The sequence below is a fragment of the Gekko japonicus genome, unplaced genomic scaffold (genome assembly GCF_001447785.1).
Source record: "Gekko japonicus isolate JY-2015 unplaced genomic scaffold, Gekko_japonicus_V1.1 scaffold5323, whole genome shotgun sequence".
NCBI lineage: Eukaryota > Metazoa > Chordata > Lepidosauria > Squamata > Gekkonidae > Gekko > Gekko japonicus.
In genome coordinates, this window is record NW_015164798.1 from 43429 (window position 1) to 55386 (window position 11958).

The 11958-nt window shown below is 48.7% G+C and overlaps 1 protein-coding gene across 1 annotated transcript in view; it reads left to right on the forward strand.

Annotated features, from left to right (window-relative positions):
• LOC107109174 (protein-cysteine N-palmitoyltransferase HHAT-like protein) overlaps positions 1 to 11792 on the forward strand; it is a gene marked incomplete at its 3' end in the record, with an annotated part of 14017 nt that extends 2225 nt beyond the window's left edge. The window contains exons 2-5 of the mRNA XM_015409744.1: positions 2121 to 2188; positions 4747 to 4860; positions 8825 to 9019; positions 11583 to 11792. Coding sequence (XP_015265230.1) covers positions 2121 to 2188; positions 4747 to 4860; positions 8825 to 9019; positions 11583 to 11792 — 587 coding nt within the window. The remainder of the gene's footprint in view (positions 1 to 2120; positions 2189 to 4746; positions 4861 to 8824; positions 9020 to 11582) is intronic.
• Positions 11793 to 11958: the final 166 nt, after the last annotated feature.

Here is an 11958-nt window from a genome sequence, read left to right on the forward strand (position 1 = left end):
CCCCCCTCTGGGGGGACAGGTCTGCCCGTCCCCCCCCCCCATAGCTAGCAATCCAAAACAGTCCAGTGGCACCTTTAAGACCAAGTTTTATTCAGGCACAAGCTCTCCCTCCTCTGTGAGGACAGATCTGTACGTCCCCCCCCCCATAGCTAGCAATCCAAAACAGTCCAGTGGAGCCTGAGCGGTGGGTGTTGCCTTCTGACACACTTCCGATGATGTCAGGGGGTGTGGCATATGCAAATAAGTTACGCTAATGAGTTATGCTAATGAGCTCCTGCACCTCCTTTTCTACGAAATGACCCCTGGTGATAAGTATATCTAAGATTGGATTAAACCGGTTGGTAACATTTTCGAATAGCAGCAAATTGGCATGCAGATAGAAGAATGCAGCCTGTTATAGAAAGCTCCTGCTACTTGGCTATATGGATGCAATGAGACAAGCAGAAGTTCTATACCATGTTGCTGGTAAGCACACGAAAGCTTATACCCAGAATTAAACTTTGTTTGTCTTAAAGGTGCCACTGGACTCAAACTTCATCCTAATCCTTCAGAGCAACATGACGACCCACCTGAGTCTACCGCCACATTCTTGTTGGTCTCTCAGGTGCTACTGGGTTCAAACCTAGTTTGGCCTGAACCCACCAGAGAGCCTCGTTTCCTGGGAATGATTTAGGACTCCCACACTCATCCAGAAGTATCCTTCCTCACTGGGCTCTGGGTTCAGGTTCTACTCGTTCCTGAGCTGAAAGGAAGATTCCTTGGACTCGGATGCTAGTTCTGGGAGCATAGCCACGTAGCGAAAGCGCTAAAAGGGAGCTTTCACTCTGGAAAGATTATACCCAAAAATCTCGGGGGTCTCTCTTTAAGGTGCTACTGGACGCAAATCTAACTCTTGGACTCTGGCGGGTTCTACATCCAATCCACGGGCTTTCAGGCGGCTTTCAAGCCGTCTTCTCTTAGCAATGTTTGTTTCCGCTTCAAATCTTTTGCAACGTCTTGGATCTCCGAATCCCCTGACAGACCTGGACCCTGAAGTAAATCTCCACTGATGGAAGGGATTCTCGTCAGGTGACGAGGTTTCCCTTGCTTCCCGCTTCCTGCTGCTGCCCAAGATATTGTTCATGGGGGATCCGGGGAGCCAGAAGTCTGCAGGATAGGGGTGGTATCAAAGTGCCCTCTTCCATTAACTGAGATTTCGGCAGGATCCAACCTGAATCCTGCCATCTATAGGCCCTGGCGACACACGGGGGGGGGGGCTATTTGCGCCGTTGCATTCTGACCCACCATTATGCGATCAGACATGACGGTGGCACACCGGGGTTTTGTCCTTCGACGCGCGCGCTGCAAAGAGGATGGCCGTAGGGCATAGGCACGTGCCGGCGCGATCACACCCCACAAGTACAACGTCTGCAGCCCGTGGCAAACCATTTGCTAGTAGATCTTTGCAGGTACTTTTTAACTGCGCATCTTCGGCAGCACACCACAGGTTGGCCACGGGTGCGCTACACTTCCCAGATGTTGCGGTGTGACCGCGCTCTGAAAATCCACCCAGCATTTGTGCCTTTCGCACGGCAGATTCTCCGTGTGACCGGGGCCGTAGATTCACTAACCCTGATGCAACTTCCTATGTGAAATAGGGGAGGGCACGAACCAGAAAAATTGAGGTTTGCAGAGGTTCAGGGTTTGGGGTTTTCATGAAGTTTCCACGAACTTCTCCACTGCATGAACCAGTTGTGCTTTGGGAAGTATGTGGGGCCGCAGCGACACCTGAAAGCAAACTCCAAAGGCATGTAAATGCTTTCAGAGCTCGTCTCTGGGTCAGACCGGCCTGACTGAACTCCAAGAGTGAGCTCTAATGCCTTTGGAGCCCACGCAAACCCTCCCTCGTACCTCACAAACCTCCACAAAAAATCATGGAGGTTCGTGTGGTGGACTGTGGGAGACATGTGAAGAACGAACCAACCTGGTTCGCGCTCGAACTGGGGTTGGTTGATTGGTTCATGCCCATCCCGAATGTGAACTCATATGTAGGTGATACTTCTACTTTTCCCTACTGACCATCTACTGAGTTTCCATGGTGTTGCAGACGTTTCCTTAATGCCACACACCTTCTTTTTCAGAGAGTATGAACAGAAAGACTTTCCGAGAGAACATTAGACCAGGATGGCATTACTTTGGCAGGAAAATGGTGAGTGACAGAAAGGCCTGCAGCCACTCTTTTGGCAAATCATTTTAAAGGCACAAGTAAAGCTAGATGCGAAACAAATCTTTGCAAATAATCAACTTGTGCTAACATTCCCAGCCAAAAAATCGGCTTCCTGCTGGTGTGTATGGGAATTATATGGTCACCTAAGGCATATTATAAACAATGTGCTCCCGTTCTCTTGATAAAGTTCCAGCGCTTTAACTGTATTTTAAAATATTGGTATTTTATGCTTATGATTGTATATTATGATATGTTTTAATTGTATTTTTTATGGAAAATCTGTAAGCCGCCCTGAGCCCACCTTTGGCGGGAAGGATGGGGTATAAATTAAATTTAAAAAATTAAAAATTATCCTTATTATAAAGCACTGTTCGTGTTGCTCTTGCCTCAGAGTTCCACACGCCCCCACAGCCTTTTGTTTCCTCAGCTGCCAGTCAGAAAGGTGTCCCTGCCCACTGGCTGCATTGCCGTCGTCCCACCCTGCCTCTCGCCCACAGTGCACTGAGAGCCGCTGGACGGCCAGGATGCTCCAGTGGACGGTCCAGAGTCCGAGCCCCATAATGGCAATGGAGCAGCAGTGCTGCGCCCTTGCTCACCAGAGAATTACTTCCTCGCTCTCCGCCGCTCCGCCATCACCTCAGGCACTTGCTGGGAGGTGGCAAGCTGCTGCGGCCAAGAGCTGCTGCCCGCGCCGCACCCTCCCTCAGTTTGCAAGCCCTGCACAGCTCCCGGCCTCCGGACTGCCAAGGCTTCTCCACCCCCTGCCCCCGCCAGCACCAACGGCAGTAAGCCCTGAGCTACTCTGCCACAGTTCCCAGGGGTAAGTGCGTTCTCTGCACATGCACAAGGAACACATTTTTACTTTTGGGGGGATTTAAGTATCCCCCGTATAGTTTTTTAATCTTTTCAGGTTTTTCTGCACACCTGGGGACTGCCCCAAGTGTGCAGGAAAATCTCTCTGCCCCCTATGTGCCCCCAATGTGCGGATTTAGATATCCACACAGAGGGGGGCTCTTGGCTATTAGTATATAGATTCCCTGCAAGCAGGGCTCAGAGCGGCTTACATCAAATAAACCTAGAGATACTCCATTAAATCACAATTAGTAACTACTAAGACAATATACTTCAGACAATACAACCTCATTTTTTAAGATGGCGAAAATTTCTGAGTGAAGGGGTGTGGGGGCTGGGTAGGAGGGTACGAGAGTGACAACCGTCACTGTTCTCGACCAAAGGCCTGATGGAACATCTCTGCCTTGCAGGCCCTACAGAAAGGTAGCAAAGTCCTTAGGGCACAGATATTTTCAGGCGGAGAATTCCACCAGGCAGGGGCCAGGGCTGAAAAGGCCCTGGCCCTAGTCGAGGACGGCTGGACCTCACTCGGGCCAGGGACCACAAACAGATTCTTATTGCTGGAGCATAATGCTCTTCCGGGGACATATTGAGAGAGGCGGTCCCAAAGGTATGTGGGTCCCTGACCACTAAGGGCCTTAAGCTGGAGTTGGCAACCCTGTCTCAGTAGTCTGAGAGCAGTTGGAATTCCGGGAGATCTCTAGGCCCTTCTTGGAGCTTGACCACCCTAGTTGGAAGCCATCCTCGCGCCCAAGGAGACTCCCTGTGTCGCAGGAACTTGGTGGAACTTGGTGGAACGATACCAGCCAGTACTTTAGATGGCATGTTGGACACAAGGAATTGCGCACTGTAAACTCTCCTAGTGACTCTTCCGCAGCGTTCACGGGTGTGTGAATGGGGGCTAGAAACTTGACAATGAGGGCTAGAAGCCACAGCAATGAGGACTAGAAACTCTCTGTGGGATCCCAGTTAATCGGAGCAGCAGATTTTATACGCCTGTTCTTTTTTAAAAAACTTTTATTTATCATTTTTCCAATTATTTACAAGCTTTCCTTCCTCCAATAACTTGAGTCTTATCTAAGCTTACATTTGAATCTAAATTTTCCCATATTTCATGAATCCATTTGTATACTCTACCCCATCTTTTATTAAACACACTTCCATCTTTCCCTTGAAGGCTTATAGTTAGTTTATCCATTTCTGCTACTTCCATCAGCTTAATTGTTATTTCCCCTCTTGTTGGGAATCTATCTCTTTTCCAATATTTAGCCATTAATATTCTAGCAGTGGTCACTATATATATTAACAAATACTTGTCATTTTGATTATAATCCTCTGGTATCATGTTTAGTAATGCTATTTCCGGAGTTAACACCAATTTTATCTTCATAATATCCATAATAAGTTTTTGTATCTCTTTCCAGTACTTCTCTACTTTCTCACATTGCCACCACATGTGGAAGAACGTCCCTGTATTTTTTTTACATTCCCAACATATTTTAGACATTGACGGGTAACATTTTGCTAACCTATCTGGGGACCAATACCATCTATGATACACTTTGTAGATATTTTATTTATTATTAGTCGCTCTTACATATTTTAGTGATTTCCATGTACTTGACCATTGGTCTATTTATATGCCTGTTTATATCATGGCGAGCATTCACCCTGAGCTTCTCTCACAGGACACCGCCGATTTCGAGTGGGCCATGTGGTTCACTTCGTTCAGGAACTTCATCATCTTCGCCCTGTCGGGTCACATTCTCTTTGCCAAGATCTGCTCCATGACAGCGCCTCAGGTAAGCGCCTTGTCCATCTCCTAAGTGGCAGACACTCCTTCGGCCAGAAGTCGAAAAGAGCAAGAGTCCAGTAGCACCTTAAAGATTAAGAAAATTCGTGGCAGGGTGTGAGCTTTCGTTGAGTCACTGCTCACTTCTTCAGGTATTCAGAATTCTAACTGCATCTGAAGAAGTGAGCGGTGACTCACGAAAGCGCCTCCCCTGCCACAAATTGTGTTTGTCTTGAAGGTGCTCCTGGACTCTTGCTGTTTTCCACTGCTACAGACACAGCGACGCATCTTGATCTCTCAACCAGAAGCATTAAGCAAAGAGAACAGCACCCCCTGGTGACTGACTCTAAAATAAAATTATATAAATTGTTCTATCTCAACATGCTGCATGATATCGATGTATGAAATATACAATGCATGAATTATATCACTGTCAACCACACCCGCTCTCTTGGGCTTGGTTGCCATGGGGACGCGAGTGAGTGTAGCTCCCAGTTTGGTGTAGAGGTGTAGAGAGCCAGTTTGGTTAAGTGCACGGACTCTAATCTGGGAGAACCGAGTTTGATTCCCCACTCCTCCACTTGCACCTGGCTGGATGGCCTTGGGCAAGCCATAGTTCTGATAAGAGCTGTTCTTGAAAGAGAGCAGTTTCTGTCAAGAGCTCTCTCAGCCCCACCTACCCCACAAGGTGTCTGTTGTGGGGAGGGGAAGGGAAAGGAGTTTGTAAACCGCTCTGAGACACCTTTGGGTTGAGAAGAGTGGGATATAAATCCAATCTCTTCTCTTCTTCTCTTCTTGCTGTTATTTTAGCCAGGCCCAGTCCAGCCTGGCATCTTCTTTCTCCTGGGAACTGGGGGCCATTATTTCGGCGGGTCTATAGCTTAAGTGTGATTGGCCACTGGCCATTAGGGTCCTGCTTGACTGACATATAATTGCTTGCTTCGCGTGCTTTCCCTCAGTCCTAACACAGAGAAGTTAACCGTCTGGATCCTATCGATGTCTCAGTAAACTTTCTATTCTTTGAATGACTGTTGTTGGGGTCTGACAATAATCTACAATATCAAAACAGCAGGATTTTTTTTTTAATGAGGGAATATGGGAAGAAGATGAACCGAGGACCTAAATATATGTTGTCTTTTCTCTGGTCCTCCTCGGGTCTATGTAATCCAATGTATATTGCCAGTTCTCTACTGGGAACTTTAACCCTGGTGCACTTGAGTCAGGATTGGGATCGTGTCTTACGAGGAGAAGAGAGGCTTAGGCCTCCTCTGCTGTGCTCTTTTCCTTCTCTGAAATAGTCCAAAGTGTTTTCAGTTCAGAAAAGCAGCTCATGCAGAAGGCATAAGCCCCTCCTCCCCCAGATACCATCAGGGGTCATTTCCTGCGGGAGCGCACAGGAGCAGAGCTCTGGCAATAGGGAGTCCAGGGGGCGGGCACATGCAACAAGCCCCACCCCCTGCTCCCAGCAGCCCTCAGTCGGGCCATGAGGAGGAAGAAGCAGCCAGGTAAGTTGCAGAGCCCCCCCTCCCAGCCCGCCTTCAGGTACAAGCTCTCCCTCCTCTGTGAGAGCAGATCTGCGCGTTGCCCCCCCCCCTAGCTAGCAATCCAAAACAGTCCAGTGGCACCTTTAAGACCAAGTTTTATTCTGGTAAAAGCTCTCCCTCCTCTGCGAGGACAGAGCTGCAGGTCGTCCCCCCCCCCATAGCTAGCAATCCAAAACAGTCCAGTGGAGCCTGAGCGGTGGGTGTTGCCTTCTGACACACTTCCGGTGTGGTCAGAAGCAGTGGGTCCCACCAGCAGCCCTGGGGCCCTGACAGCCGCCCCACCTCAGAGAATGGAAGACGACCTGGAGGAAGACATAGAGGGGGATGCTTATCAAATTTGCAGATGACACGAAGCTGGGTGGGATTGCCAATTCTGAAGAAGACAGAGTCGGGATTCAAAATGATCTAGAGAGGCTGGAACAGTGGGGCTCATTAGCATAACTTATTCGCATAACTTTTTTGCATATGCCACACCCCCTGGAACTTACAACTAGAGTCGCCAACTCCTGCTGGGGAAATACCTGGATATTTGGGGGTGGAGCGTGGGGACGGCAGTGTTTGGAGAGGGGAGGGGCCTCAGCATGGCGTGATGTCACAGAGTCCGCCCTCCAGAGCAGCCATTTTTTTCTCCAGGGAAACTGATCCCTGTAATGTCTGGAGTTCAGTTGTAATCTTGGGAGACCTCCAGCTCCCACCTGGAGGTTGGCATCCCTACTCGTGAGTTTGTTTGATCATGAGGACCTGGGGAAAGCCTGATGTATGGAGAGGCCCTTGATCTAAAGGTGGAAGGGGGATTAAGGTAGAGTTCCACACAAATCCTTGTTCTTAGGGACAGGGAGGAAAAGGTGCCTTTTGGTGGTGGATTCTCCTATTTGTTTGACCATGAGGACCTGGGGAAAGCCTAATGTATGGAGAGGCCCTTGATCTAAAGATGGAAGGAGGATTAAGGTAGAGTTCCAGACAAATCCTTGTTCTTAGGGACAGGGAAGAAAAGGTGCCTTTTGGTGGTGGATTCTCCATCGTGGGAGGTTCATGTATCGATTGGATACCTATTTGCTGGACGTTGTAGTTCCTGTGATGTAGTTGTAGCTCCTGTGATGGCAGCGGGTTGGGATGGATGACCCCAGTGGTCCCTTCCAACTCTGAGCTTAGATGACACCTACGCATACACATTAAGCTGCATTATACTGAATTGGACCCTTGATCCATCAAGGTCAGTAGTGTCTACGAAGACTGGGAGCAGCTCTCCAGAGTCTCAGGACGGAGGTATTTCACATCACCTACTACCTGATCTTTTTAACTGGGGATGCCAGGGATCGAACCTAGGACCTTCAGTTCTCTACATATGACAAACAAGTAAAACCCTGTAAAGGTAAAGGTTCCCTTGCTCGAAAGCCAGTCAACTTCGACTTTAGGGTTGCGGTGCTCATCTCCATTTCCAAGCCGAAGAGCCAGCGCTGTCCGAAGACGTTTCCGTGGTCATGTGGCCGGCATGACGAAACACCAAGGCGCACGGAACGCTGTTACCTTCCCACCAAAGTGGTACCTATTTATCTACTTGCAATTTCTTGCTTTCGAACTGCTAGGTTGGCAGGAGCTGGAACTAGAGACGGAAGCTCACTCCGTCATGCGGCACCCGGGTCTCGAACTGCTGAACTACTGACCTTCCACAGCCTGCAGTTCAACGTTAACTACTTGAGCCACCGCAGCTCCTGTGCCAAACCCTGTGCCAAAGGGTAAATGGACACAGATCTGACATCAAGAATCACAATACTGAGAAACCTGTAGGAGAACACTTCAGGACATTCAGTGGGGGGATCTCAAAGTAGCTGTTTTATCACAAAGGAATTTCAGAAACAGGCTAGAATGGGAGATTGCTGAGTTACAAGTGATCACAGCACTCAGGACAATGGAACCCCCAGGCCTTAACAGAGATACCAGTTTCTTATCTCACTACACATGCTAATGTCGTTCAGTTCGCACATCTCTTTGTAAACGCTTTCATTATGCTGCATGCTATTTTGCTTCTATTCACATGTCTTACCAATTGCCTTAATTCAATTTCAGCTATATTTATCGTTCAGTTACTTATGCATCTTGACTCTAATTAGCGCGTCCTGGCAACACCTTCCTTACCTTCTACTTATATATAATGGTTGGTGACTTCTGTTTCAGTGTACCTGAAGAAGTGCGCCTGCACACAAGCGCTTGTACCCAGAATAAAACTTTATTGGGTTTAAAGGTGCCGCTGGACTCAAACCTCATTCGGCTGCTTCAGACCAACAGGGCGACCCACCCGATTCTCTCTGAACGGCAAATGAAACCTTTCTTCTCTGTTAGCGCTCTCGTCAAATAATGGAATGCCTCATGGGTAGCATATTGCTGGTAGAGGTGTACAGGTTAATAAAATGTCCCTTTGACTCCCTGCAGCACCGGTCCGTGATTTACATGGTGTACGGGGTAGTGGCTGTATTCGGCACAATGGGGAGCACATACCTGATGATCGTCCTCGCACACTGTTTGGTGCTGTACACCGTCGCGCTGGCTAAGCAGAAGTGGCTGTGCTTCGTCGCGGGGCTCTGTAGTCTGGCCTCCTTCAAGGTGGAGCCGTTCAGCACTTGGCAGGTACATGGATAACGGCCCGTACGTCCTGAACGGGGACTTTGTATAGGGCTAAACCAGGTTTTAATTTTATTTAATTTTATTTGATTTCATTTATCCCCTGCCTTTCTCCCCATGAGGTTCCCCAAGCAGCTTATGTTGTTCTCCTGTCCTCCATTTGATCCTCACAACAGCCCTGTGAGGTTGGTCAGGCTGAGGGTAGGTAAGACTATTTCCACAGTAGTGAAATTCCCCACATTGGCATTTTTTGAGAGCCAGTTTGGTTTAGTGGTTAAGTGCGCGGACTCTAATCTGGGAGAACCGGGTTTGATTCCCCACTCCTCCACTTGCACCTGCTGGATGACTTTGGGCAAGCCGTAGTTCTGTCAGAGCTGTTCTCTCAAGAGCAGTTCTTGAAAGAGCCCTCTCAGTCCCGCCTACCTCACAGGGTGTCTGTTGTGGGGAGGGGAAGGGAAAGGAGTTTGTAAGCTGCTCTGAGACTCCGAGTGACGGGCGGGGTATAATCCAATCTCTTCTTTCTCTTCTTCTTCTTTTTAAAACTGCATGTTATGTGAAATTTCCCACAGTAGGTTTTTCCTCACCAGGTGCAAAACCAAAGTTTTCTCCTCGTTACCGTGCGTTTTTGGAACTCGCTAAAAGTAGGGATGTAAGATCTATGAATCAAGGTAAGCTTGACATGGTCAAAAATGAGATGACAAGACTGAACATCGATATCTTAGGAATCAGTGAACTACAGTGTCATAGATGCAACGAACATGGAAATGGAGCAAACTTCAGAGGACGACGGAAGACAGGAAGGCCTGGCGTGATCTGGTCCATGGGGTCGCAAAAAGTCGGACTCGACTGTGCGACTGAACAACAACAAAAAAAGTAGGGATTCCGAAAACGTGGGTTAAGAAGGCGAAAACTTCGGGTTTGCGCCTGGTGAGGAAAAATCTACTGTGGGAAATTCCACATAACGTGCAGTTTTTAAAACGCCAACGCGGGGAATTTCACGACTGCAGAAAGGTTCTGACCGGCCCACAGTCACCCCAGCAAGCTCCCGCGGCAGATCATAAGAGCTGCTCTAGAACAGCGAAGCGGCAGGTAGAAATTCATCAGGCTGAGTCTTCCTAAACATCTGTTGTCCGACAGGGAAAGGAAGGCAAGTTGCCACCTGGTCTAGCGGCCCTCAGGCCCAGCAGAGGTCTGATCCCGAAGAATGGGAATGTGTGGTAAGAATCACACATTTGCAAGGTTAATGGGGGGGGGGGGAAATCCATGTTTAAAACTTAAAATTTAAATCAGGGATTTTTGAAGGGAACGCTCCTGTCCTCCATTTGATCCTCACAACAGCCCTGTGAGGTTGGTCAGGCTGAGGGTAGGTAAGACTATTTCCACAGTAGTGAAATTCCCCACATTGTCATTTTTTGAGAGCCAGTTTGGTGTAGTGGTTAAGTGTGCGGACTCTAATCTGGGAGAACTGGGTTTGATTCCCCACTCCTCCACTTGCACCTGCTGGATGACTTTGGGCAAGCCGTAGTTCTGTCAGAGCTGTTCTCTCAAGAGCAGTTCTTGAAAGAGCCCTCTCAGTCCCGCCTACCTCACAGGGTGTCTGTTGTGGGGAGGGGAAGGGAAAGGAGTTTGTAAGCTGCTCTGAGACTCCGAGTGACGGGCGGGGTATAATCCAATCTCTTCTTTCTCTTCTTCTTCTTTTTAAAACTGCATGTTATGTGAAATTTCCCACAGTAGGTTTTTCCTCACCAGGTGCAAAACCAAAGTTTTCTCCTCGTTACCGTGCGTTTTTGGAACTCGCTAAAAGTAGGGATGTAAGATCTATGAATCAAGGTAAGCTTGACATGGTCAAAAATGAGATGACAAGACTGAACATCGATATCTTAGGAATCAGTGAACTACAGTGTCATAGATGCAACGAACATGGAAATGGAGCAAACTTCAGAGGACGACGGAAGACAGGAAGGCCTGGCGTGATCTGGTCCATGGGGTCGCAAAAAGTCGGACTCGACTGTGCGACTGAACAACAACAACAAAAGTAGGGATTCCGAAAACGTGGGTTAAGAAGGCGAAAACTTCGGGTTTGCGCCTGGTGAGGAAAAATCTACTGTGGGAAATTCCACATAACGCGCAGTTTTAAAAACGCCAACGCGGGGAATTTCACGACTGCAGAAAGGTTCTGACCGGCCCACAGTCACCCCAGCAAGCTCCCGCGGCAGATCATAAGAGCTGCTCTAGAACAGCGAAGCGGCAGGTAGAAATTCATCAGGCTGAGTCTTCCTAAACATCTGTTGTCCGACAGGGAAAGGAAGGCAAGTTGCCACCTGGTCTAGCGGCCCTCAGGCCCAGCAGAGGTCTGATCCCGAAGAATGGGAATGTGTGGTAAGAATCACACATTTGCAAGTTTAATGGGGGGGAGGAGATATCCATGTTTAAAAACTAAAGTTTAAATCAGGGATATCTGAAGGAAACGCTCCCCAGGGCAGGTGCAGAGGTGTCCTTAGCCGCAGGCGAGGCTCTGAAACGAAACTCTTTTCCTCGGTATACGTGGTAACTATTCTCTTTTGTCCAGAATGGGTTTGTAACAGGAACTTTTGATCTTCAAGATGTCCTCTTTTACGGAGGAACCGGCTTCAGCATCATGCGCTGCATGAGCTTCGCTCTGGAGAACTGCGAGAGGGCGGACGGGAACTTCTCCATCTTCGCCCTGCTGAAGTACAACTTCTACCTCCCCTTCTTTTTCTTCGGGCCCGTCATGACCTTTGACCGATTCCATGACCAGGTGGGTGCAGGCCTCCCTCGGCGAGCATCGGGAGTGACAGGAATCTATGACCTGTGGCATTCATAAAAGCGCTGTCCCCAACCTTGGCTTGCCAGTCCCCTGGATGGGACGGAGTATCCCCCTGCCTCCGGCGCCCATTCCTGCCACCATTCCAAGTGGGGATAAG